The sequence below is a fragment of the Diabrotica virgifera genome, chromosome 5 (assembly GCF_917563875.1).
Source record: "Diabrotica virgifera virgifera chromosome 5, PGI_DIABVI_V3a".
NCBI classification, from domain to species: Eukaryota; Metazoa; Arthropoda; class Insecta; order Coleoptera; family Chrysomelidae; genus Diabrotica; species Diabrotica virgifera.
Window position 1 is genome coordinate 208830647 of NC_065447.1, and position 27006 is coordinate 208857652.

A 27006-nucleotide genomic window follows, 5' to 3' on the forward strand; every position below is an offset into this window, starting at 1 on the left:
AGTTTTGTCTGATGTCTTCACTTCTTATTCTGTCACGTAGAGTTTTGCCTTGTATACGTCTTAGTGTTCTCATCATTTGTATTTAATAGCGTTCGTCTGGTCTTCTTTCTGCCGCATAATGTGTTATAATAGGTCTCATTGTTGTCTTATATATTTTGACTTTGCTTTCAGTATTTAGATATTTGTTCTTCCATACGATTTCTTTCAGGCATCCCGAGATTCTAGCTGCTTTCATTGTTTTGTTCTATGACCTCTTTTGAGAGATTTCCATAGCTTGTTCTTTCCGCTCCAAGATATTTGAAGTGATTCACCTATTCCACAGTTTTGGAGTCAATTTCTAATTTGCATCTTATCGGTTCTTTGGAAATTACTAGGCACTTAGTCTTCTCGGTATTGATGAGCATATTTAGTTCTTTAGCTTTAGTATTAAATGCATGCAGTAGCCTTTGGAGATTGTCTTCATAATTGGCGATAAGGACAGCATCGTCAGCGTAGCAATCGACTCTAAAAGAATATTCAGTTTAACTTATTCATTTCTCTTCGAATTCATAATAAGCATTCATAATTCTCTTCTTTATTAAATGCAATAGTTAGTTTCTTGTATATAAGCTAAAAAAATTATACATTTTAGTGCTGGAGTTGGTCGATCAGGGACATTTATATGTCTAGATAGAATCCTGCAACAAATTCTAAAGTGCGACTACGTCGACATATTTGGAATAGTTTTCGCCATGAGAAAAGAAAGAGTGTGGATGGTCCAGACTGAACAACAATATATTTGTATTCACCAGTGCCTTTTGGCAGTGTTAGAGGGTATAGACTTGACGACATCTCCTAGAGAGATTCACGAAAACCAAGGATTCGAAGGTATGTGATAAATGTTTATGTTGTTATTTCGCTTTTGTAGTCTAATACGTCTTGATTTTTATAAATATGGTATTTGTTTATGTTGATGTATAGGTTATGGCATAAATATAATTTCCTGTCAAATTTGGTCTTTTAGTTTTTTGCTCTTCCTAAATTAAAGTATATTTTCTTTGATTTGCTATATTTTCTTAAATTTCGTCACAAAAATACCTTTTATGTAAAAAATATAAATAAAAATACATTTTATATAAAAAAAGAAATATAAAATGCGTTTAGAAATACAAAAATAGTTTTTTGTACTGGAAATAAGATAATTTTGTCTTTCGACATAAAGTAATAATAAAATATTCAACTAGCACTTTCAGTCAATTGTGACATTACCAATTATTTTTAAATCTATACCGACATATTAACTAATTTAAGTTATACTGCTTCAGGAAGGGCAAAAAATAATGTATATATCACGAGCCATAAGTTCCTTGAAATGGTTACTGGTTTTTGGCAGAACTCACAGAGTCATTTTCCCCTCTTAGTGTACCATATATTCTATTATAATTATTGTATATGATTCTGAAAATATATTCTTTTTACATTCCGATTATTTGCTGTATTTAATGGGAATACACCACAATTTTAATTTCCTCTGAAGTCGAATTTTGAATTAAAATTGTCGTTTATTCTCATTAACTAGATTAGATGTATATCATTCCAAAATCTTCCATTTATATTTGTTTACTTTTTTTCGTTTTCGTTGTGTTCTTAGAATTCCTTAACATTCATGAGGATTTTAATTAATTTTCTTAATTCATCGTTTTTGCGTCTCATTTTGCGTCCTTTTTATATTAGGACTAATTTTTCTTCGATTTAACATTCTGCCACTTCAATAATTTCTTAGCTTTAACCTTTTTAGTTATATTTGTTGTCTTTTTAACCTATCTAGTAGATATTATTGTGAGTAGTAAAGTTTCTTATTTAATTTTGTCAACAAAATAATACCTTCAGTAAACACGATCCAAAATATGTTCAAAATTCTTTAAAAGCTCGATGACATTAAAATATGTTCCAAACGGCTCAATACGGTTTTCACAATTTAAAAAATGTGCCATTAAAAAAGAAAAACAAAATTAAAAGTATATATGAAATCATATTAATTGTTTTATATGTAAATCATTTTGATTAAATTACAAGAGTAGAAGCAATGATAATCTTATATTTAGTCCCTTTTTTGCATTATTTGTTGAATGTACGTATTTAGTTTTAAAAATCATTGATGTTGTTTTAATAAGTCTAAACGTCTAAAAATACTCTGTGTATGCTCTCAAATGATCTATTATACATGATTATACGTACATAAATTGTATACGTATATTCAAATATACACACGAAAAAATGGGTGGTATGACATTCACACCAACTACTGCAAAAAAATTCTATTGGATTTTTCTCCTTTGCATATCATAGTTAAGTGAGAAGCTAGAATGCATTCATGTAGACTGTAAGAAAACCTAGGCAATATTCCAGATAGATGAGAGTATTGCAGTATCGTGAATATAACTGAATTATACATGAAGATGAAAACAGATCACATGGCCAACAAATATAGAATCAACATACTTTTCCAGATGGAGCGAACCACAAGAGAAATAGGGAATGACCCCAGACGACATTAAGGCCCGGCGCAAATTGAACCTAAGCCAGACACAACCTGCGTCGGCGGGACGGTTGACCCGTGCATTTATTTTTCTAGCGTGCCGCATATTGAACACAACCCAACCCAACCGTTGGCTATCGACGTGGCGAATAGAGACGGGCAAAATCAGTGCGGACATGTAACGGGTTATTTTTGATACCGGTTCTCAGTGGTACTGAGTACAAATACTGAATACAAAATACTGATGTATCTGATCCCTGTACTGAATTGAGTAGGCAACTTAAAATCGGCATTTTCGTACTTGTAACTGGTAACGTTTTAAAAATATCTTACACGTCCCTAGTACTCGTAGCGGTATGACTTTCGAAAACATCGAATTTTATCATAAGCGGGTGCATAAAAAGATACCTTACACTGAGTATTTTATTTCTGCACATAATACCTACATATTTAAAAAATCTCTCCCCTACTGCTCGGTCATAACTCATATTCCTCAATTTACTGCTCGGATCACAATCATTTACAATTACTGCAGGATCGCAATCGTTTACAATTACTGCAGGTCATAATAATTCATAATCCCTCCGCTACTAATCGGTCATAAAAATAACACTATCTGCATATTTCGTTTTTAATTTTTAAGCATAAAAAATGTAATATGAGATGCGCGCACCACACTCTCGGCGAAGTTACTTCGCCAAAGTTGACTGAAGTCCGAAGTACCGTCACTACACACTCGTTCTACTTCGCGAGGAAGTGCGATACCGACAAAGAGCGGTGCGATACCGAAAAAGATCCCTTTGACTCGGACGCGCCAGACCGACAGAGAATGGAAGTAGAACGAAGTGAGGCAAAGTTGCACAAGGTGGCCGTCTACACTCTCGTACTTGTTGAACCTCGATCGACTTCGGCGAGAGTGTAGACGGCGTTTAAAGCGAGCACCACACTCTGGGCGAAGTTACTTCGCGAAAGTTGACCGAAGTCCGAAGTACCGTCACTACACACTCGTTCTACTTCGCGAGGAAGTGCGATACCTACAAAAAGCGGTGCGATACCGACAAAGATCCCTTTGACTCGGACGCGCCAGACCGACAGAGAATGGAAGTAGATCGAAGTGAGGCAAAGTTGCACAAGGTGGCCGTCTACACTCTCGTACTTGTTGAACTTCGATCGACTTCGGCGAGAGTGTAGACGGCGTATAATAAACAAAAATGTAATATGCCGACAAGTTGAATTTGAGGGTAATACGATATTTTTATCGATCACGATTTTAAGTAACATGAATAATTTTTCACCTTATTTTTCTAACAATGTGTTTTTGTAAAGGCATAACTTTGATTATTAATTTCGTATCGCCGCTTATTTAGTCTACCAAAAGTTATCAGAATTTAATGACAAAGACAACGCAGTTTTCACTCGGCGTGTTGACTATGCTAATATTTTTATTTATCATAATAAATTGTACTTAGGTACCATCCGTATTCATTTTAGATAAGTCCATCTCGCAAACAAAAACAAGTAAAAATAAACATCTGGCGGTGAGTCACGCGTCCCACGGCCCAAGAAAACTGTACGCCGATGACAAACGTTCCCAAGCGAGACCTGCGAACGAAGGCACTGATAGTAGGATGCGCAAAACTGTCTACGCAGTTAGCCGGTGCAGGTTGTATCTCGCTTAGGTTCAATTTGCGCCGGGCCTAAAAGTCTGGTGGCCACAACTGGTACACACATGGATTAAAAACGAATGTTGGTTCGGGAGCAAACTGGCGTAAGAATGTCAACAAGAACTTCCCAAACCTGGTTCTAAGTGTATCAAAAAGCACAATTAAAAACCGAATAATAGGTTGCATTCTAGAAAATGCTTGGTAAAAATTCCCACACAAACTCATGCGAACAATTTCATAACTCAGACTTGCGCAAAGAGAGCTGCAGAACTGCACAAAAAGAACAAGAAGCCGCTAAAAAAATTCAGAGTTGCCAGATTGGGGTATTTACCCCCATTTTTGGGGTAATTTGAAAGCCTCTGGGGGAATTTTTATAAGCAAAAATGGTTGGGGGAAGAATTTTGGAGAATTTTAACGGTCATGGTAAATTAAATTTGTGAATATACATAGAAAGAACTGTATATTCTACTGTCATATAATCGAAGACGATAAAACCCATGAATTATTTCAGCGCCCTCTGTTGATAAGTAGTATAATTTTGGTTTGCTGTTCTCTATATTTGGGTACTACAGTGTACTACTGCTACTAATTAATTAGCTTTGTTTGCGGAGACAATCCATGACTGGTTTCTGACTGATTCGCATGCGCAGTTCCGTTTTTAAGCGCTTGAAAACGGAACTGCGCATGCGTATCAGTCAGAAACCAGTCATGGACTGTCTCCGCGAACAAAGCTATTAAAATGTTAACATCTTAGTAATAAAATAATGACAAAACGGTCTTCAGGATCTTGTAAGGGAGGCTTTAAACTTTGATTTAGTCACTTTCTGAATTTCATAATAATAACTTTTAACCGAGTTATTAAGCCTTGAAAATTGCCATTTTTCGTTTTTTTTTTTCAATTTTAAATTGCTAATACAGTAAAACCTCGATAGAACGGACCTCTATTTAACGGACTTCGGATATAACGGACAAAAAATCCGATCAAATGTAAAAAAATTGAATAAAAAAAATGAAAAGTCGAATTCTGAAAAAAAAATCAGCAAGGACAGGATTTCGGCCGTGATTTATGCTAATGCTGATGGATCGCATGGATTGACTGCTATAATTGTTGGCAAATCTCGTAAACCTAGAGTTGTCAAAGATATAATCCATCATCTGCCCGTTTCATATTATAGCTCTAATAAGGCATGGTTCACCACAGATATTTTCAAAAATTGGTTTTTTAAAGAATTGGTACCTGCAGTGAGAAAATTTCAAGAGAAGAAACTGGAAATTCCGCCGAAAGAGGTGAAATGTATATTGATTTTAGACAATCTCCTGCTTACCCTCTTGAAAATATTCGACATTTAGAAGACGGCAACTTTATTTGTATGTTTTTGCCAAAAAAATGCATTGCTTATTTAACCCATGGATCACTGAATAATTTAGATAACCAAACGAGTATATTGCAGAAAGTTTTTAGATGAAGTAGAAAAGTAAAAAAGTAGCAAACCAAACTTGATTCCTTTTTTAACTTACAGATTTGTACACTGTATGCAAATACAGTACTTATTTACAAAAAAAGTTTGATGGATTTTAAACATATTTTTATATAACGGACTTTCGGCTTTAACGGACATCCCGTCCCCCCAATTAGTCCGTTATATCGAGGTTTTACTGTAATTCGAAAACGATCAACTTTAGAGAAAAATTATAAGAGACGTTTTTTGTCCAGAATGGTCCAAAAAAACCTAAAAAAATTGCCCGGGCCGAAAATATTGATTTTTGCAATATGATTAAAAAAATTGTTTAAATAAATTTGGACCACTTTTCGCGTGGGTGACTTCTTGAACCTTATTCTGGTATGTCTCACGAATGTAATTATGCAAAAAACTCTCATGGGAATATTTTTTCCAACGAACCCGCCGTTTTCGCCTTGTCTAAGTAACACAAGGAACAAATATTTATTTAAAGAAAGGAAATGTTGACCAAGAAATTCTGGTTACGCGCAAGATGAATCAGTGAAGAAAGAAAGACAGACATTGAAGAAAACAGTTGATTATTAGGCTTATCATAAACACAAAAATGTAAAAATACACAGTTTTATTCAACACAGATAAATACATTCTCTATGTTAACATATTTATAGTTACAAAAACTTAAAAAAAAGTCATTACCATACAAATTTTGTCGATTATCATTGTTTCTATGCAGGCCTTTACTCTAGAAGCTTTTATACTCCATTTTTGTGCTAGCAGAAATGGTTTCTGTGTTTATAAGACGTTGTAAAAAGCTGCTATTCTGTGGTTCAGGCAAAGGTGTTGGTGCTACAGTTGACTCGGATTTTGCACCAGGGGAAAAACTGAGGTAGAACAATTAACGAGGCGCACAACTGTAATGCTTATTACCTCTTTTACTTTTGGTAACAGTACCTTACATTTATTTGGCATGGTTTGGTTGATAAAACTGATTATGAATTTGGGTCTTTCAGTGACATGTGAATTAAAATTAACGCGTATATTATATGAATATCTTAAAATGCTATGTATTCATGCACAAAAAAGTTAACTGAAACATGTATTCTTATTTTTGTTGATCATCTCTTTAAGGACGATGGAAAGCGTTCTTGAATAAAATACTTTATATAAAATATTTAAAAAGCTTGATTGCAAAACGAAAATTATTTTAAAAGTTCTTCTTGATGAATAAATACCTTATTGTTTAATCTTTAAACTTCAAAATGTCTTCCATTTTTAGAATATTCTAGATCTGGAGCCAGATATGATAAATATGGTAGATGTTCCAGTTCTTTATAGTACACGATAGTACTTTTTTCCTACGTTGACAATTCAATCGGCAAAATTATTTACAATAATTCCAATCACTTTATAAATCCTTTTCGATCAATTCCTAATGCAACATATGACCAACACGTGACCAAAACGCTTTCCTTTAATATTATTAAAACATTAGGTAATACCTTTCGAGGTTACGTTTAACTTGGCCTGCACGGTGAGAATTGAAATAGTCACCTTTGTTATTTAAACCTCGTTTAGGCCTGGGGCCTCTTCAAGGGACGAATTTTTACCCCCTTTTTTTTTTTTGTTGCGGGGGTTTTTTGAGAAAAATTGCGTTGTGGGTGCGATTGTGTGGTTGACGGTTGGGTTTGTCCAGACGAATGGTGTGGGTTTTGCTCAGAGGGGTATGACATGCTATTTATTTTGTGTTTGGGTTTTTGTGCTGTCACTGCTCACGACACAAGCTCTAAAGTCTTCAGTGGTTTTTAGGAACGGCTCTTTGGATCAGCGTTAGGAGTGTAGACTATTATTGTCTACGATAATGGTAGGGAATGTTTTCTAGGACGTCCCAATACTCATCAGGAAGTTCGTTGCCAGCTAAATTGAGAAGTTTAGCCGGCAGGAATGGAACTTTATTTTTTGGAACTCTGGTGAGTATTTGTCCTCTGCGGTCTGCTGGTGTTTTAAGCACCTCCTTTGCCCTGGTGTTTGTACTATTGATAGTTCTAATTACGTAATTCCTGCTAAGGTGGTGGATTCTATCCTGGATAGAGGGGATATTCGCAAGTCTGTGAATATCTGCCGATGGGTAGTCGAATTCCACGCCCATAATCCTTCTAAGGATTTTCCTCTCCGTAGCCAAGACCGAGTGCATAAGTCTCGGACTTAGTGTAGAGTAGAGGATAGCCCTGTATTCGATTATTGGTCTTACGAATGTTTTATAGGTGTGTAAGAGAGTAACCCTGCTTGTTTTCCCTCGTCCCATTAGACATTTCAGGAGATTGGCTCTGTTTCTTACTCTGTTTAGAGTGAGTTTGACGTCTCTGTCCCAGTTGAGTGTCTTGTAAAATTCAACACCCAAATAGGTTACAGACGGTGAGAAAACGAGCCTCTCTCCGTTGAGTCTAATGTGATTTGCTTGCTCGAGGGGAACAGCATTGTTGTTTGGATGTCTAAATAGTATGAGTTGAGTTTTAGTAGGGTTTAGGGTTACTCTCCATTTATTACACCACTCAACAGTTCTGTCGAGCTGTGCTTGAGCTTTGTCGAATACAGAGATCTCCCCCCTCTTACGCAGAGGCGGGCCAGTGGAGATTAGGGCTGTGTCATCGGCATATAGTAGGATGCTTTCCGTGCGGTTGATTGGGCTAGGAAGGTCGCTGTTATAGACTGTGTAAAGAATTGGCGCAATTATGGAACCTTGAGGTACTCCTGCTTGGGGAGTGAAAGGTTCTGAAAGACAATTTGCAACTTTTACGCGAATAGTTCGAGCAGAAAGGTATGAATTAATGATTCTCAGGAATGGAATGGGCACGGCGGCACGATGTAGTTTTTCGATCAGTCCAGCATGCCAGACTTGATCGAATGCCTTCTGTACATCTAGGAAGATGCCGACTGCCAGCCTGCCGCGCTCATTCATCGCCTGAGAAACGAAAGTTGCTGCTTCTACCAATGCATTACGTGTGGAATGACTAGCTCTGAATCCAAATTGGAAACTGGGGATGATGTTATGTGTTTCTAGGTGTTCTACGAGTCTTTCCTTAAGGAGCCTCTCGTAGATCTTGCCTAGAGTGTTGAGTAGTGAAATTGGTCTGTAGGATTCAGGGCTAGTAGAGGGTTTCCCTTTTTTAGGGATCATGATTGTACTAGAAACTTTCCAGGGGGCTGGAAAATGTCCCAGTAAGAGACATGCATTGATAATTCTTGTAAGCAGCGGGAATATTTCTTCTGGAAGTTGTTTGAGGCATCTCCTATGTATGCCATCAGGGCCAGGTGCTGTGTTTTTGCCGTAGCTACACAGCTTCCTGACGGTTTCAGTGTCTATTTGGGCCACTATCGGGGGATAGTTGGGCCCTCCTAAGGGGTCTGGAGTGTCCAGAATACGTTGTACATTTTGCTCGATATCTACTCGGAATTGTTGCTCGAAATTTTGATTCTCGGGTGTAATGAATGCGTCCTGTAGACACTGTTTGAAAATTTCGGCTTTGTTTTGAGGATTGGTAATGATTTGATTGTTTACTTTGAGATGAGAATCTGTTTTGATTTTTTGTCTCGTTAGGATTTTGAGTTTGTTCCAGAATGGACCGGCATCTCGGTAGTCCAGGCTGGCTGTCGCCTCCCTCCAAAGTCTGTCTTTGTGGGTGTTGACTTCCAGCCTGATTACAGCCGAGAGACGGTTATATTCTGTTTTGATATTTGGGTCACGAAATCTTTTATACTCTCTGAGAAGACGTCGCTTTGCCTTGATTTTTGCGATGGTATGTTGTGGAAGAGTTGGAGTATATATATTGTGTTTCGTTTCTGGGATAGCTAATTGTGAAGCTTCTTGTAGAAGGCTTTCAATTTCAGTGATTTTTAAGTCAACATCTTGTGCTGACGTGATGTTACCTAACTGAGGAATGTTATTTGATACGATTTCTCTGAAAAGTTCCCAATTGGCCTTTCTGTAATCTCGTTTGTAGATGTATGTGAGTTTGGGTGGAGGTGTCCATAGTCCTGTTTTGACTAGTAATGGGACGTGATCTGACGTAATTGAGTCCCCTATGAAACATTCATCATCGAACCTGTCCACGATGTTTTCCGTGCACAGTATGTGATCGTTGATGGACATTCCAAGGTGGCTCAGGAACGTTATTTCAGTGTTTGTGATTCTGAAAATCGGCAGTTCTAGAATTAGATTGGAGAGTTGTCTGCCCGTAGGATTTGTATGAATGTCACCGAATTGAGTATTTCTTGCATTGAGGTCGCCCATTAAAATAGCTTTGTCCAGTGAAGAAAAGTACTCGACAAGCTCATGTGATAGGGGCTGGTTTGGAAGTTTGTAGTACGAGATTACAGTTATTTTTTCGTTATTTTGGAGCATGTCTACTGCAATGAAGTCGATATCAGGGATAAGGATATTAGGAGGGATAGTGTGAGGTGCTGTAGGGATGTTTTTGTGGATAAGGAGGCCAATACCATTGCTGGTTTGGCTTTTGGGATTATGATACGAGGTGTATCCTGTGAAATTAGGTGTGGTTTTGGATTTGGTGTCAATAAGTGAAAGGATTTGGATATCGTAAGTCGTCAGCAGGTGTTTGACAAGGTGTCTCTTCCTGCTGAGACTATTGCAGTTTACTGTTCCTATTACACAGTCCATAGGCATGGTTATCCCTTTTAGAAGTGTGGGACAAAGGTCAGGTGAACCTTGTTGTCTCTATCGGTGAAGGCGATAGAGTGACCGTACGCTAATTGCGTAAGTTCAGAGGCGGTCTTGCAGATAAGATTTCTGCGGTCTGGTAGAACGTTAGCCATCAGCATTGTCTGGATGGTGATAAGGGTTTTGGCTTCCTCGGTAAGCTCCTTAGGGGGGATTTTCTTTCCAGGATAGACAGGTTTCGTGTCTTGGTGGCTGGTGGGAGGTGCCTGCCTTTGTGGGCATTTAGGAGACCAGGCCGTGTGTTGACCTTCGCAGTTAGGACACTTTGGGGTGTCCCTGGTGGGGCAGTTGGGGAATCTGTGGTCTTTGCTACCACAGCTGGGACATGTGGATTGTCTGTCACGACATTCTGCTATGTCGTGTCCAGACAAGCAGCATCGGCTGCAGTACTTAGTAGTAGGACGAGACAGGCTGTAGGCATGAGGGGCTTCACACCTCTTGATCTGGTGATCGATCTTGATGCCGTGCACCAGAGCAAAGTTGTATTGCCCCTCGGTCGTGAAGTTTATGCGCATGAGTTTTGTGATGCGTTGATCTTTCTTGGCGATGATGCGGATAGCAGAGGAAATCTGAATGCCCTGTTCCTCTAAGGCCACTTTCATCTCTTCCTCGGTCATCTCAACGTCTATGTTGGTAGCGACCAGTTGGAATTGAGGTGGCTTAGAGGTAGAGCTAGGGTTAGGATTGTTGGTTCTGGACGGATTGTTGTTTTGGAATTTGGAGACGATTTTTACTGAGATATCTCCTGTCTTGTCTTGTATTTTTCGGCTCATATCTTCGATTGAGAGTTGGTTGTCGGTTTCAAGATATGCCATTTGAGAGTTGGGGATGAATGTCAAGAGGATAATGTGTCCTCGAAGAATTTCGTTGGAGTTGAGGATTGCGCTTAACTTCCTCTGGGAGTTAATAGAATTAGGGATATTTATAATTTTGTAATGGTAGGATTTAGCCTGTTTGGTGGACGATTCTGATGCTGTGGTAGCAGGTTTAGGGGGTTTGGTAGAAGAAGAAGAAGCAGTGACTTTTTCGCTTGTGTCGTCAGCAGCTTTTTTGGAAGAAGAAGATGAGTTAGATGGTAGTGGAGGAAAATTTTTGTTGTATTTTTTGGTAGACCGCGTGTTGTATTTTGGTAGTTGGAATTCAGATTCTTTAGTTAGAGATGGATTTTCTTGATTTGAAATATCAACTTGGTCATTTGAGTTGGAAATGACCGTTGACGGAGTGATTTTAGAAGTTGTAGGGGCTCTGGCCATGAAGGATTTGACCAGAGCCTCGTTTTTGTTTTTATATAAGATATCCATGGTCTGATTCCATGTTTCAGGGTACCTTTGGGCACCGAATTTGATCATGTGTGCCATGACATGGCTGAAGTGATCGCTGTCGATAAAAGCATCGTCTGATACTGCGAGATTTGACATGTCATACCACTTGAGGTTAGGGATGACCGGGGGGAGATCGTCATAGAGGGATATAGTCTCCCCTCTATCCTCTCCAGAGTTGGTATTGGCATCAGAAACAGTTGTTTCTGACGCCATGATGGCGCTTTGGGGGCGGATTAGGCAGTGTACTGGACACTGATGAACAGTCTTTTTTCTGCCGACAATCCTCGAGTGCAATAGTTCTCTAACACTAGTTTCGAGAGCTTTCTAAGATTAGAATTGAAAGTTGTATATAACGTCTAAGAACATGTGTATCAACGTAAGGGGTACTACACAAGTAGTGCTGCCATCTTTACCCGAGACTGAGAACTTATCAGACCGCTTTAATACGATTAAATAAATATTCTAACTCTAAAGTGTAATCTTAGAACTAGACTTAAAATAACTATAATTATTATAGTTTGATCTTTTCGTTGAATGCGTCATTGTTACACTCTATTTTTATAAACACTATATGCTTTCATCTTCCGAAGTTGTAAAAAAATGGATCGCAATAATATACACTTATGATATAACAGTTAATAAAACAAGTAACTTTCCTGTGTAACTGAAAGACCCTTTAGAGATAGCACATTAAGATTTTTTTAATTGTTACTCTAAATACTTTTTCACTATTTTAAAAAAATACTGTTTATTTTTGTTTGCATGGAAAACTGCAGTGTGTTATCTGTAGAAAATTATTTGCATGTTTTTATCAAAATGTTTGGAATTATGGGAAGCATGTTCTTTTTTTGTTTTAATTATAATAATAGTCGTCTAAAGTTACTAATTACAAAAATACATATTTTGAGTCTTTAGTAGATATGCATAGAATTATTTATCAAGGTTTAGAAAAGGCATCATCTGCAGACTTCAACTACTGTATGTTACTGAAATGTAAACTAATATATCCATTCAAGAGTTGTCTTTTAGTACCATTTCAGACCAAGACACTGGTGTGGTGTCTGACACCGGTGTTCAATTGCAGCAAAACATAAGCCACTAAAATCAGCCAGACACTCAAAAGTGGCTCGTCTGTAGTCGTTCATTTAAAACAATGCTTTGCTGCACGATGGCGGACACCGGTGTCTTAGTCTGAAAGGGTACTTAATCATAATCTAAAAAAAATCTGATCATCTTGTAAGTTCTAAAATAAAGGTCACATAAAGTATAGATTGTCTACGCTTCTTAAGTTTTAAGTGACCTTATTATAGAAATGTTAAAATAATGTCATGGAATAAATGTAAAAGAATAAAAATATAAAAACAACAAAATATATCACAATATATCAGAGCCACGATAAAAAAATCAGCCTAGAGATCTATTTAGAACGACATAAAAAGACTTTAAAGCCAGAACTTGAACCGCTGAGAACCAAGAGATCCAACAGAGAAGATATAGCAGGAAAATGATATGGAATGGAAGAAGAACCTAATATAGGTACTCGAGCATAAAATAAGACTAGCGATCAGTAAACCCAATAACAAAGCACCAAGTCCAGATATGATAACAGCACAAATGCTCAAAGCCACAGAAGAAACTGGAATAAAATTATTTCAGTTGCTCTGTAACAAAATATGGCATTCCAAGCAATGGCCTGACGACTGAATAAAATCTACAATAACGACAATATAATATATAGAATCTTATATTATAAGAAAGGCAGTTTCTACAAATTAGATATCGATAGAACTATTCCCTTATCTCACATGCCAGTAAAATAATGCGATACATAATAATCGAAGGAAGAAATAAAACGTAGATGCGATCTAGCAAAAGTCACAGTAGGAAAGATGGCCAAAATATGGAAGGACTCACAAATTTCATAACTGTAAAAACGAGAATGAGCAACTGCTTAATATTGCCAAATCTGACACACGGATGTGAATCTTGGACCCTAAAACAAGCGGAAAGAAGAAAGATAGGTGCAACTGAAATGTTCTCTTGAAGAAGAATGTTTGAATGTGCAAATTCTGTGGACCGACTTCAGTACAAATAATTCAATTTTAAATGAGAATAAGTCCAGCCCCAACCATTAAAATACTGTGAACAGGTTATGAGAGCAGACTTATTATTCAAGGAAAGGTAGAAGGTCACTAGAAAGATTCTTAGCAAGATCAAATTACAAGAATATACAAGATCTGTGCATGAGTGGTAGAAGTTAGCGAAGAAAACGGAATGTCCCTAAACGCAAAAAAGACACAATTTATGATAATAACAAGAGCCCAACAGCGCCAAAAAAGCATAACAATACATGAAGAACAAATTTAAAAAAGTGAAAAAAAAAATAAATATCTGGGTACAATAATTAATGAGAATAATACAGGCAAGAAATGCTTTCAGCAAACTGAAAAAAGTATTCTGTAGCGGGGAGATTACAATTTCTTTAAAGATAAGACTTCTGAGATGCTACTTGTTCTGCGTATTATTTTATGGGTTGGAAGTTTGGATATTAAAGAAAGATGTTTCCGACAGATTAGAAGCCTTCGAGGTATGGATCTACAGAAGGATATTAAGAATAAGTTGGATGGATGAAGTCACGAATGTCGAGGTGTTGAGAAGAATGGGAAAAGAGAGGTTTTGAACACGATTAAAGTTAGAAAACTGCATTATCTGGAACATATCATGAGGGGCGAGCGTTATACTTGTTGCAATTAATAATAGAAGGAAGAATACAGGGTAGAAGGAGTCGTGGAAGAAGATGCATCTCCTGGTTAAACGATTTGAGAGCTTGGTTTAACTGCACTTCTGCTGATCTCTTTAGAACAGCGGTATCGAAAGTGCGAATTGCCATGATGACTGCCGACCTTCTTAGAGAAGATGGCACATGAAGAAAAAGATAAGTTAACAGGAATTACCATAAACAGAGACCTTTGGAGACAGACAATACACATCACGATGACCACCACACTCCCTCCAGGGGGTCAAGAATGAAAAGAGAAAAAGAATGTCAACAGTATTTTAAAAAAGTTATTGATTACGAAGTACAAAATTGTGATAAAAATTGTAAAAGGGCATGTAGATTTAATAGATTATAGTTAAAGACAATCTGTGAAAATCAACATTACACAAATTCTTGTATTGTAACTCGGATATCCTAAAATGGATCGTGAAAAAAATAGTCAAAACTGGTTAGATAGATGTGCTTGTTTGCAAAACTAAAGTAGTAGTACGTTACTTAAAACTTTAACAATCTGACTAAAAGTATTTACAGGACATTGGTCAGATTTAAGGAATAACGTCTCAGTCGTTTTGTTAAATATAGGGTCTTTCAATAATGCATGATGGATGAAAAAAGGAGCTTACGTATTTGATTTCTCATATTTTGATTTTTCTACTCTTACGACTTTTACTACCAAAGTTTTACAATCTGTTTCATGTTTGGTATGTGACAGATACCAATAGATAAAAATTAAACGATTTTGTCTTTTTTTGAAATATGTAAGCATCCTTTTGTTAAGTTTATTCTTGACTCAATAATTTTCATATCTTGTAGAATATCTATATCTTATTTTTTTTTACAGATGATGAAGGTATAGCCGAGTCAGGAATGTAGAAAAACTTCTATCAACCATGAACAAAATAATCACTAGGTAGCTTTGATGAAGCATGTTTTAAACGATGACATGAAGGTTATATTTGCTAGTTAATAACTTATTTTTCAGTATAAAAAAGTAAAATTGGTAAAGATAATTTTGTACTATTTGTTATATATTTTGTACAATAGTAGAAGTACAAATAGGAAACATTATTGCTTCCAATTATTTTGGAACCTAATTATTGGTTATGTATGTTGCTTTCTTTATCAATTTTAGCAATTATTGTTACCTGTTTTGTTGTTCAAATTAAAATGTATAGTCTACAGAATTTTTAAAATATATATTGACGTTTACAAAAAGTGAATTGGTCAAAATTTTTTGATCCATATATCTCTAGGCCCATTTTAGATATTGTTACAAATATGTAATTAGAAATACCCAGCCAGCGAGAAAACCCTAATTAGAGGTTATTATATAGTAAAAATATTACATTGTTCAAAACATAGACATAATACCTAGACTGCGCATTGCTATCTAATACTGTTTCCCCAGTGTGACAGAGAAAAGTGTTTGTAAACAGGATATGCATCTCTTTCTAATCAACGGGGTTTCTCCAATGTCATTGTGTTTATCCACCACGTGACTTTCCCACTGCCGCCGATTAGAAAGAGATGCGTATACCCTATTTACAAAAACTTTTCTCTGTCGCACTGTGCTAAAAGGTTTAGATTGCAGCACGCAGCCTAGGTATTATGTCTATGGTTCAAAATTGTATTAGGAAACTTTTAAATAAGTTAGGTTATGTACATAATAATGTGTGCATAACCACAACACTTTTATTGACACTCTAGTTAGGTTTGTGTCTACAATTTAGTTTCCCTGAAACCAACCTTTCTTTTATTGCATTTTAATTTGGGTTTTTAGAAATAATATTGAGCAGTTTTAAAAATATATTTATTTTTTAATAAAATAAAACTGTATGTGAGAATACGGTGCATGATGCATATCATACTATAGCATATACATACATTCAGCATTTCTGTAATTCGCTTTATGTAGAAATGTGTATTACGCCCTAAAAGTCATGATTGCCCTGTTCTTTCTGTCTGAAAGTCTGCTCCAGTCATATTATGAGATATTTTGCCCAATATTGCAGCTTATTTATAGTGGTAGATTGAAGATCTTCAAACTTCCCACTACCGAGTGTACATAATACAAAGGCATCGTCTACCTTAAATTGCAAAAAATAGAGACCACTGTGGCTCTCTGAACTACGTACTAATCGCTGAAATATTTGAGAAACTGTATCTTCCAGAAACACCAATTTCTATAGTCCTTAATAAGCCGACATCTATAAAAATGTGTTTTTTTTTTTGTTTAAAATTTCTTTCTCAAAGAATTTATTTCTGTACTTACTTTACTTTATCATGTCCGGACATGTAATTCATAGAATTTTGGACCAGTATCGGGCTACGTCAGTTCCATCTTTGTTGGCTAGCCACAAATCTTCCGAGGATACACCGATGAGGACAGTTTCTCCATGTAATATGTTCCATGTTCTGTATTTCTCCACAGTCACAGTTCACATCATCTTGGTTTATTTTCTCCCATTTTACCATGTTTGATTTTACTGGAGCGACCCCCGTTCTTATCCTATTCACAGTTTTCCACGTTTTAATGTCTAGGGATTGGCAGGTCCATTGAACCTGGGGAAGAGGATAATTCTCAGGTTTCATCCTGCTCCGTTTCAAGAAAGCTTTTCCTGGATTTCAGTCGCTTTTGTGGCGTTCGAGCTTTGTATAGGATATGCCGCTCGTCCGCGATTTGTTTAATTTTCTCTATGGGCTCTGCAACGCCTCTGCGTGCTGAGGGTTCTGAAAAACTCGCTGCTTTATATATATTTGAGAGTGGCGTTGGTTTCATGCATCCCGTTACTATCCTGCATGTCTCATTTATCGCAGTTTTAACTTGTTTGGTGTAGGCAGATCTGCCCCGTTGAAAAACACAATGCTTGTCCCTAATAACACCAAACATTCCATGTATGTTCCTATAATGTACACACAGGACATTGAAAACATTCCTGAAATGTCCTCAAAAGCACAAGAACGTCCCCTAAATGTCCCATAAGTCATGCGTCAGCATTTTAAACATTCCTTGAATGTCTTGTTGGAACATTCCATGAATGTCTACGAATGTTCTTTGGACATTCACAGTATATTTTTAGACATTCTCTTGATATAGTCGCTGATGTGACAATACCTCCGATTTGTTTTTTTCATGAGTTTTGTAAGAGAGACTAAAAACATTTTTTACAGTCACCTCCTGTTTTCATATGATATTTTTTGACATGTTTTGTACTAAATTCAACTATCTATTTACTACAGAACATGTCAAAATTTACATGTGAAAACAGGAGATGACCCTAAAAATGGTTTTTCGTCTCCTACAAAATTCATGAAAAAGCAGATAGAAGGTATTGTCACATCACCGACAATATACCATAAGTATATGTGGCCATACCAAATAATACATCCTTGATAAATATAAACATTGTATTGAATGTACTTGGTCTAGTACACCCCCATAGTGGGCATCCATGTCCATACAGGTATTAATATTTGTTTATAAAGTAATAACTTATTATGCATCGACAATTCTTCCAACTAGCCAATACACTTTTTACATATATCTTTCTTTTGCCTTTCATAGCCACAAGGCTACGTTTCCTTCTTAGTTTTTTTATAGAACACTTTCAGCTGATTCTAAAAAAAATTAAAATGAATGGTAATTTTTCTATTCTTTACAATTAAAAATCAAAAGAATAAAGAAAATTGAAAACGGATTTTATTATACTTACATAATTGTTTAAACAAAAGAGACCCAGTCAGAGCAAAAGTAACATACAGAAAAGCAAAAAAAAAGCCACTAATTCTAATTCTAATTTCCATTTTACAACCAATCATAAATTTTTAGGTTATCATGAAATGTGAAAATGTGATGACCACGCGCCATGCGACCCTACTTACATAGAACACGAGCGGCAAATTTGAAAATGAACGCAAATTGAATAGTAAATGGCCTCACTTAAAATATAGGACATTGGTAGTATGTTCATAGAAAGTCTTGTGGTAACATTCCACCGATAATTTAATCAGATGTTCACCGAATGTTCCTTGAATGTCCAGGACATTCAAACATTAATAGAACTTTGATAGTACATTCCTGGAATGTTTTGTGTTGTTAGGGGTGCCGTTGTTTTACTTCCCGTTATCTTCCTGGGTATGCTGTTCCTAGTTGTTACTTTCTTTCTCGTTTTAATGGAATGTTCTCTATAAATGAGGGACCGGTCCAGAGTTATTCTAAGATATATAGGTTGGTCTGTGTGTTCACTGTGAATACTTGGTTGGTGCGAAGGTGAAAGGAGCAGACTTGATTTTAGATTGATTTGGTCGCAGGGAATTCTGCGAGTAGTACGCTGTAAGCTGTAAAGTTTATTTTCTACGAGCCCTAACAAATATATGTTGGAACAAGCAGTTATTTTGCGAAGAAAATACCAATTTACCTAAATTCTTTTATTTCATTTTTTTAAATTGTAGATATGAAATTAACAACTTTTTTGGTGTGTAGAATTATGCTTACACTTTAATTATATATTTTATATTGATTTTTGATTAATTGTTAGATAATCAAAAAATGCTGACAACTAAATATTGGAACAAGAGGTTTTTAACAAATTAAATAGACAAGGCGTAGATAACGTTGCCCTTAGCTTGAATAACAGCCTGAACTCTATTAGGCATTGTATCAACTAGGCCTTCACAGAATTCAGGGGTGAAACTATCTCATATTTCTTGCAATTTAACACGTAGTTATGGCAAAGTACGCTGAGGGTTATTTCTTGGGCGTCGTTTCATTTTGTGCCAAAGTGTCTCCATTGGATTAAGATCCGGGCTGCTAGAAGGATGTGACAAAACTTTAATGTCATGTTCTCCCATCCTTTTTGTGGTAGATTTAGCCATATGGCAAGAGGTGTCCTGTTGAAAGATAAAATCTCCGGATGGATATAACGTTGCCGCACTTGGTAAAAACGAATGTCCAAGGATATCTTGATATTTGACTGAGTTTACTATGCCTTCAATAAAATGTAAAGTTCCCAACCACTTGGTCGACACACGCCACACCATGATGTCCTGTGGAAACTTTACATTCTTTTTGAGACAATCTTTATGGAATGTTTCTGTTTTTCCCGAATCACACGCTTTTGGTAATCTCTCACACAGACATCAAATTTGCTTTAGTCGCTATAATAGATAATATTTTATCCCAATTAAGTTTGGTCAACGAAATTTTTGATTTAGCCCAAATATAACGATTCCTTTTTTGAGTTTCCGTCAACAATGGTTTTTCTTTGGCCTATTCGAATAAATGAAAAATAGAAAATTTATATCGCAAAGAAGAACCTATCAGACATACCTTATAAAAACTGAGACCGCCTTTGTGGATATATTTGCGACAGCATTATCTGGAAACATTCATCCCAGTTTCTCTATTTCATCTAGGAGTTATCGCGTAGAGTACATAATACTGTCAGGTTCACCATATTTCTTAATTATTATATTAAACACAGTAGTTGTTGCTACAGTCAATTCACTGGAAATTTCACGCATTGTTTTCCCTTTGTGACATTGATGAATAATACTTTCTCCCACTTTTGCATCAGTAGGTTTTCCACTTGCCATTATTGTATTTTATTCCGTGACCAGACACCTCGTAAAGCGACAGTTCGTAACCGGACAGTTGGTAACGGACAATTCGTAACAGCGACAGTTCGTAACGGCGACACTTGGTAACGGCGACAGTTCGTAACTATATAAATTCGTAACGGATAATTCGTAACATCCAAATTGAATTATTATGTTTATTTTTGTTAACATGGAAACTAGCTGATATTAGTTATAATTGAAATTATGTTTATCAATTTAACGAATCAGTACGGATAAACATGTTTAACACATTTTACATTTCGTGTTTAGAATATTTAGAAGTCTTTAAACACAAACAAATTTATTTAAATACATAGAAACTTTTAACATTATTTATAAAAATTTTATCACTCTTATTGTTCCTTAAATTTGCATATACCTAGACAAAGGAACAATGAAGTACCTAATTCCTGAAATCTTTAATCTGAGAACCGTCTTTAGACATTCCAAACTTTTTAAATAAACATTTTGTAAAGGGGAAAGATTATAATTACCTGTTATTATAATAAACCTTGTGATTAGTAATAGCTTTGGGGCATTCAATCAACGGTTATAGTTGATAAGAGGGATGGCTTGTAATACTTTAATACTTGGTTTACCTACTTTTATTATATTCTGAAACACGAAATATGAAATGCCTTAAAAATGTTTATCCTGATACTGATTCGTTAAATTGATAAACATAATTTCATTTATAACTGTAATAACAGTTAATTTCCACGTTAACAACAGTAAACAGAATAATTCAATTTGGAGGTTACGAATTGTCCGTTACGAATTTGTATAGTTACGAACTGTCGCCGTTACGAAGTGTCGCCGTTACGAACTGTCGCTGTTACGAATTGTCATGGAACCATTTTATTCACAATAAAACTGACTCACTCAATATTTAGTTGTCAGCAGTTCGATTATTAAACAATTAATTGAACAGTAATCAACATAAAATATATAATTAAACCGTAAAAACAATTCCATACATCATTAAAAATGTTAATTTCATATTTACATTTAAAACAAATTTAGGTAAATTGTCATTTTATTCGAAAAATAACTGCTTGTTCCAACATATAGGTAGTTGTTAGAGCTCGTGTAGACCATATTAAGATTCATTTCTGATTGAGGCTCTAAAAAAGTTCTCAAAATGAGAGAAACTAGTCAATTAAACACATGATGCAGCAAGTGTTTTAAATTAACTTGTCTCTTGAATGCTAGAACAACATGTGCCCAGTTCCATCAGCTTTTCTATTAAATATTTCTCCAAATGGCTACCCAATTGGCCCTGAACGGTAATAAGCTGAAAAGAATCATTACGAGATTGTTTTATTTTTAATAACTATGTAAATTGATACATTTTATTTTAGACAACGGTATTTTATATTGTGGACCAGTTACAATAATAAAAATGTATTGAATTTGTCAAATAACTTGTATTTTTAAATTAGTAAGATACTGTGATAATTTCTATACGAATAGAATTAAGTAAAAACAACTTGTTATATTTTTATGCTTCAATTTTAGACTAACCTATTATTTGTATTGTGCTCTGTACTTAATTTTACACTAAAACTAAAATATTTTATCTACAAACCGAGTTTTATTTCTTCACATCCAAATATAAAGTCAAACATAGAGATATGTATTTCATATTATACAGTGCTAGTCAAAAGTTCGTTCCCCCCTCGTATCGTTTGAACGGTTATACCATTGTTTATAATATAGGGATAGTTGGTCAGCCCAATAGGAAAATTTGTTTGATTCAAATTGAGACAGTCACCAGATGTCCCCACAATTTCTGTCAGGGTCGCAACGTCAAAATTCATAGACACCAAGTTGGATACGATCCTATTCATAACACCCCAATTCGCATACATATTAAGAAAAATAAATATATATATGGAAGAATATATTTAGAAATTGAATTAATGATGTCATGCATATATGACATCATTATTTCAATTTCTAAATATACTTTTCTATATATTTATTTTTCTTAAAATATGTGTGCGAGTTGGGGTGTTATGAATAGGATCGTATCCAACTTGGTGTCTATGCATTTTGACGTTGCGACCCTGACAGAAATTGTGGGGACATCTGGTGACTGTCTCAATTTGAATCAAACATATTTACCTATTGGGCTGACCAACTATCTCCCTATATAAACAATGCTTATATTAGTGAAATTTAGAGGGAGGAAATAAACGGACTAGGCTCATAGACATATTAACAATAGACCAGGCTAGGGATATGCCATTCAATGCATCGGAGTGTAACGCCAATATCAAGTACGATGGTCTAGCTATCTTTGTCTGTTGTACGAGTGTGAGCGTATCTACCAAGAGGTGGGAGTAATGGAACGACACAGACACAGAGGCAGCATCATATTCTAGAGTGAGAAAGCTAAGCGCCGGTAGAGAGAGATAGATAGACCACCGACCTGAACTGCTCTGCGTTACGCTATTTTTCGGACCTTGCCTAATCTATGTGGTATTATATCTATGCGTAGGCTTCTCAACTAGTCATAACAGGTGACGTAATAGTGACAGATGACGTTACAGACTTACAGAACCTCTGTGACCGATAATTTTAAATGGGACCTTATGGCAAGTGATACGTCGTTTAAAAGGTATTTAAAATACGTATTCAGTCATACTAATTTTTTTGGGTTTAAGTTGATTTTTATTTTGGTGAATACATTAAATAAACATAAAATTGTAGTTTCGCATTTAATTAATAAAAATTCAAATGTCCGCCTATGCTTTATTTGTCAAAAAAGTTGACGTTTTTCAGGTCTCTAGTAGTTTTTACGTCAACGTCAACCTTTTTGACAAGTAATCATAGGCAGAAGTTTGAATTTTTATTAATTAAATGCGAAACTACAATTTTATATTTATTTCATTTAAGACAGTTTTACATTATACTATTTCCATGCTATGCAAGAGCCATGCAAGACAGATCACGCAACTGCGCATGCCCACGCGCTATTTCCATGCAATTCCTGTGCCAAACGAAAAATTAAAACATGTTATATTTTTCATGCTATTTTGATGCAACTTGTCAAATTTCATGTTGCCAATATAACAAAATTTACAGTCTGTGTAAATTTAAATGTTATTTATTGGAAGTAATAATAATTTGTGATTTATAGTTGAATACATTTAATATTGGACTGAAATTTACAAATGAAATATCTAAAGTTAATGTTTTAATATATTTCTTTTGTTGGCAACAACGAAAGTGGTATCAAAAATTGCACAGAAATAGCTCTGATGTAAAAAGGTCAGGCTAGACAGGAGATATGCCATGCATAAAGCTGCTTTTATTCATTAAAATGAGCTTAAACTCAAACACAATTGGTATGACTGAATAGCTAATAGCTATTTTTAATATCTTTCAAACGAGGTATCACTTGCCATAAGGTCCCATTTAAAATTATCTGTCACTATTACGTCACCAGTTATTACTAGTTAAGAAGTCTACGTCCGTTTATTTCCTTCCTCCATATTTCATTATTATAAGTTTTACCGTTCAAAAGATACGAGGGGGGGGACCGGACTCTTGACTAGCTAATTATTCTTAGATATATTTATACATATATACAGGGTGTCCCGAAAAGATTCGTCATAAATTACACCACAGATTCTGGGGTCAAAAATAGGTTGATTGGACCTCACTTATCTATATACAAGGGTGCACACAAAAAAGTTAAAGCCCTTTGAAGTTACAAAATGAAAATCGATTTTTTTTTTCATATATCGAAAACTCATATCGAGATTTTTTATTGAAAATTGACATGTGGCATTCTTATGGCAGCAACATCTTACAAAAAAATTAAAGTAAAATTTGTGCACTCCATAAAAAATTTGTGGAGGTTTTGTTCCTTTAAACCCCCCCAAACTTTTGTGTCCATTTTAATTAAATTATTATTGTGGCCCAAATAGTTAAACACGATGTTTTTAAAACTTTTTTGCCTCTTAGTACTTTTTCAATAAGCCAGTGTTTATCGACATATTTTGAATATTTGCCGAATCCACCACATATTTGTATATGGTTAATAGTAGGGGAGCAAAGTATGCTAAATGTGCAGTCACTCGAGCGCTTTGGGGACCTATTGGTTTGTGATTATTAGGTCCTAAAACCAACAAAAGTTAAGTAAAGTTTTCCATTTTAGTGAGAACTTTCCATTTTTAATTTAATTTTCCATTTCCAACAATCGTTTTTTCCGATTATAGCGCCATCTATCCATAATTTGAAAAAATATTTCGAATAAAAGTTGCTTATTTTTACGGAAAGAATCCAAATCTGGAATAAAAATTTGGGGCTCCTATTTAAGATTTTAAGGTAACCCATTCGATAGATTTTTCAAAAATATTGATTAACTGTATTTTGCAGTTTTTTTATCTAATGTTTATTTGGCGAAATATCGCGGGATTTGTATTTAAAATTTTAAATTTACCCACTACCCCTCTCCGTGGGGGTCATGTTTGGTATCGTTCGATAGATTTTTAAAAAATATTGAACACGTATTTTTTAGTTTTACGATCTAACGTTCATTTCGTGAATTATTCGCTTTTTTTGTGAAACTTTTTAACTCACCCATTTCCTTACGCCCCACATAGGGGTATTTCATCAATCTGGCTGGCCAAAATGATTTATCGCATTATTATTTAATTTTAATGTTTCTTTTAATATTTTGTATGAAAGGAAATTATCTCTGATAGTTTATTAAAAAAAAACGAGTAGATATAGAATATTTTTTATGTACAAGCAAAAATAAAAAAAAATTGCAATTGTAAATGTAATAAAAAATTGTAATTAAATTGAAATAACATCAACTGGACGATGAATTCCAGGGTTCTTCTTCTGAGTCATCTGCTTCATCTTCAACTAGTTCTTCGGAGTCCGAGTTTATTAAAATTTTCGTCTAAATCAGCTGGAATGAACATTTCGATAGTTTCCTTTGAAAAAGATTTTGAGGATTTTGTCTGTTTTGGTCTTAAACAAGTTATTAAAGGATCAGAGCTTAACAGAAGTCTCGAATGCATTCCACCCTTGAAAATTGTCGTGCAAAGCTGTTACGGAACATCCTGAAATGTTTATTTCGGGCTTCTGTGGCTTCTACGAATTTGGCTGGCTGTCTATTAGCTTTTGACCATCTTATAAAGTCGTTTTTACGCTTCAACTCTTTTATTTCGGCTTGACTCTAATCTTCATGTGCTAAAAGTTCATTTTCTAAATAATTTATTTTTTCTTCAAATTCGGCAAGTTTTTTTCTTGCATTTTATCGTAGTATAATATTTTTCTTGAAACTACTCTGTAATTTGAACCACTTGGCATGTCTAAAACAAACAAGAGTTGTGTTAAAGCTGAAAAAAAATTAGGTTTGTGCAATTTGGTTCTTACGATTACCTCAATTAAAATGTAAATATAACGAAAAAGAGCAGAAAATAGCAGGTGATTTCTCTACCATCATATTTCAGGAGGTCTATCAAATTAATCCCGATAAAAAATATGACCGGGAAGCACCCTGAAGTATAACTAATTTCTTTTAGAATTTTAAAAATAAATCAAATTTTAAACAAAAAAATGATCAAGTTCAATACGCTGCTTAGAAACCGCATTCTACAAATATAGTATAAAATTACACACATTAATATGTGATCTTACCTGTATTTTCAAGATCCATAATTGTTTACACTGTAACAATCACCCAGTAAATAGTATTTAATGTCAAACTTAGGGATCACACTTTAATAGCGAAAATCGTTTACACTATGAACGATGATGGTCAAGTTTTGACTGGTTATTGCCTGAGTAGGCGATAGCGTGGGACCGGGAAAGAGTTTGCCCAGTGTGTAGCAACTGTCGGGCTAATAGAACACTTAGTTTATTTTATCCCAAAAGATGTTTGACAAAATTGACTTTTGGCCAGCCAGATCGGCGAAATACCCCTATGTGCGCCCCATCAAATCGTCAGATTTTTGAAATATACACTGTTTAGCATGTCCTTAACTTATCTTAATCTGACAATTTCGAGTATTTTTAAGGATAGATTTTTTTTTCGGAACCCCCTTAACGAACTCTCCTGTGTTAAGAGCTAATACATGGTAGAGGTACATCTGCAGGGCACCAGGTTTCTCCCCATATGATAATCTGACGCGCTCGAGTAACTGCAAAAATCCCCGCTTGCGCTTCCCTACCATAAGTACGATTATAGAGACCTGTTAATAATCTGAAAATTTATTTATAATTTACATTTTTTTTAGGTATATTTTGAAAAAGAAGCCACATCTCGATAAAAGGTGACTTGTCAAAAAAAGACTAGAAGGCAAAAAAGTTATAAAAACACTGTGTTTAACTAATGGTACTGTTAATAATTAAGTTAGGTGAACTGACTAACTGTAACTGACCATCATCAATTATTATAATTCACTGAATTACAGGACAATAACAAAACATTTTACTTAAACATGACCGACATTTTATTTTTTATATTTCTTTTAGAACTCTCTATTCTATCAATATATAAATAACTATAGAGCAACATCTACTTTTAACGTTGTATATTCTAACAGGTTAACCGGTAACCAGTTAACCGGTTGTCGGTAACCCGACAATTGAAATCGATTATAGATTACGTCATCATAAAGCAGAAATCATCAATTGTGACGAAAGATGTACGAGTCTATAGAGGTGCAGAATGTGGAACTGACCACTTTTTACTCAGAGCAGATCTATACTTTCCATATATCTTGAACAACAAAATTGAAGAAACCCAGGAAGAGATTACAGAAGAACACCCGCCTCAGTACAAATACAACATCGACGCACTGAAAGATAATTCAATCTCCTTTCTTTTTAAATTAAGGCTGAGCCAAAAGATAACCAATACACAGTTTAATACAAGAACAG

The 27006-nt window shown here is 35.2% G+C and overlaps 1 protein-coding gene across 5 annotated transcripts in view; it reads left to right on the forward strand.

The window, feature by feature from the left end:
* The window catches only part of LOC114336805 (tyrosine-protein phosphatase 10D), a 365560-nt gene extending 343876 nt beyond the window's left edge, over window positions 1-21684 (forward strand). Inside the window, exons 18-20 of one of the 5 annotated variants that reach the window (XR_007698102.1) lie at window positions 632-867; window positions 6420-6583; window positions 15320-21684. Coding sequence is in view for 3 of the 5 variants with exons in the window: in XM_050650569.1 (XP_050506526.1) it covers window positions 632-867; window positions 6420-6528; window positions 15320-15323 (349 nt within the window). In the remaining 2 variants the exon portion in view is untranslated. The remainder of the gene's footprint in view (window positions 1-631; window positions 868-6419; window positions 6584-15319) is intronic. The other 4 variants (XR_007698103.1, XM_050650569.1, XM_050650570.1 and 1 more) reach the window with 4 other exon arrangements.
* Window positions 21685-27006: the final 5322 nt, after the last annotated feature.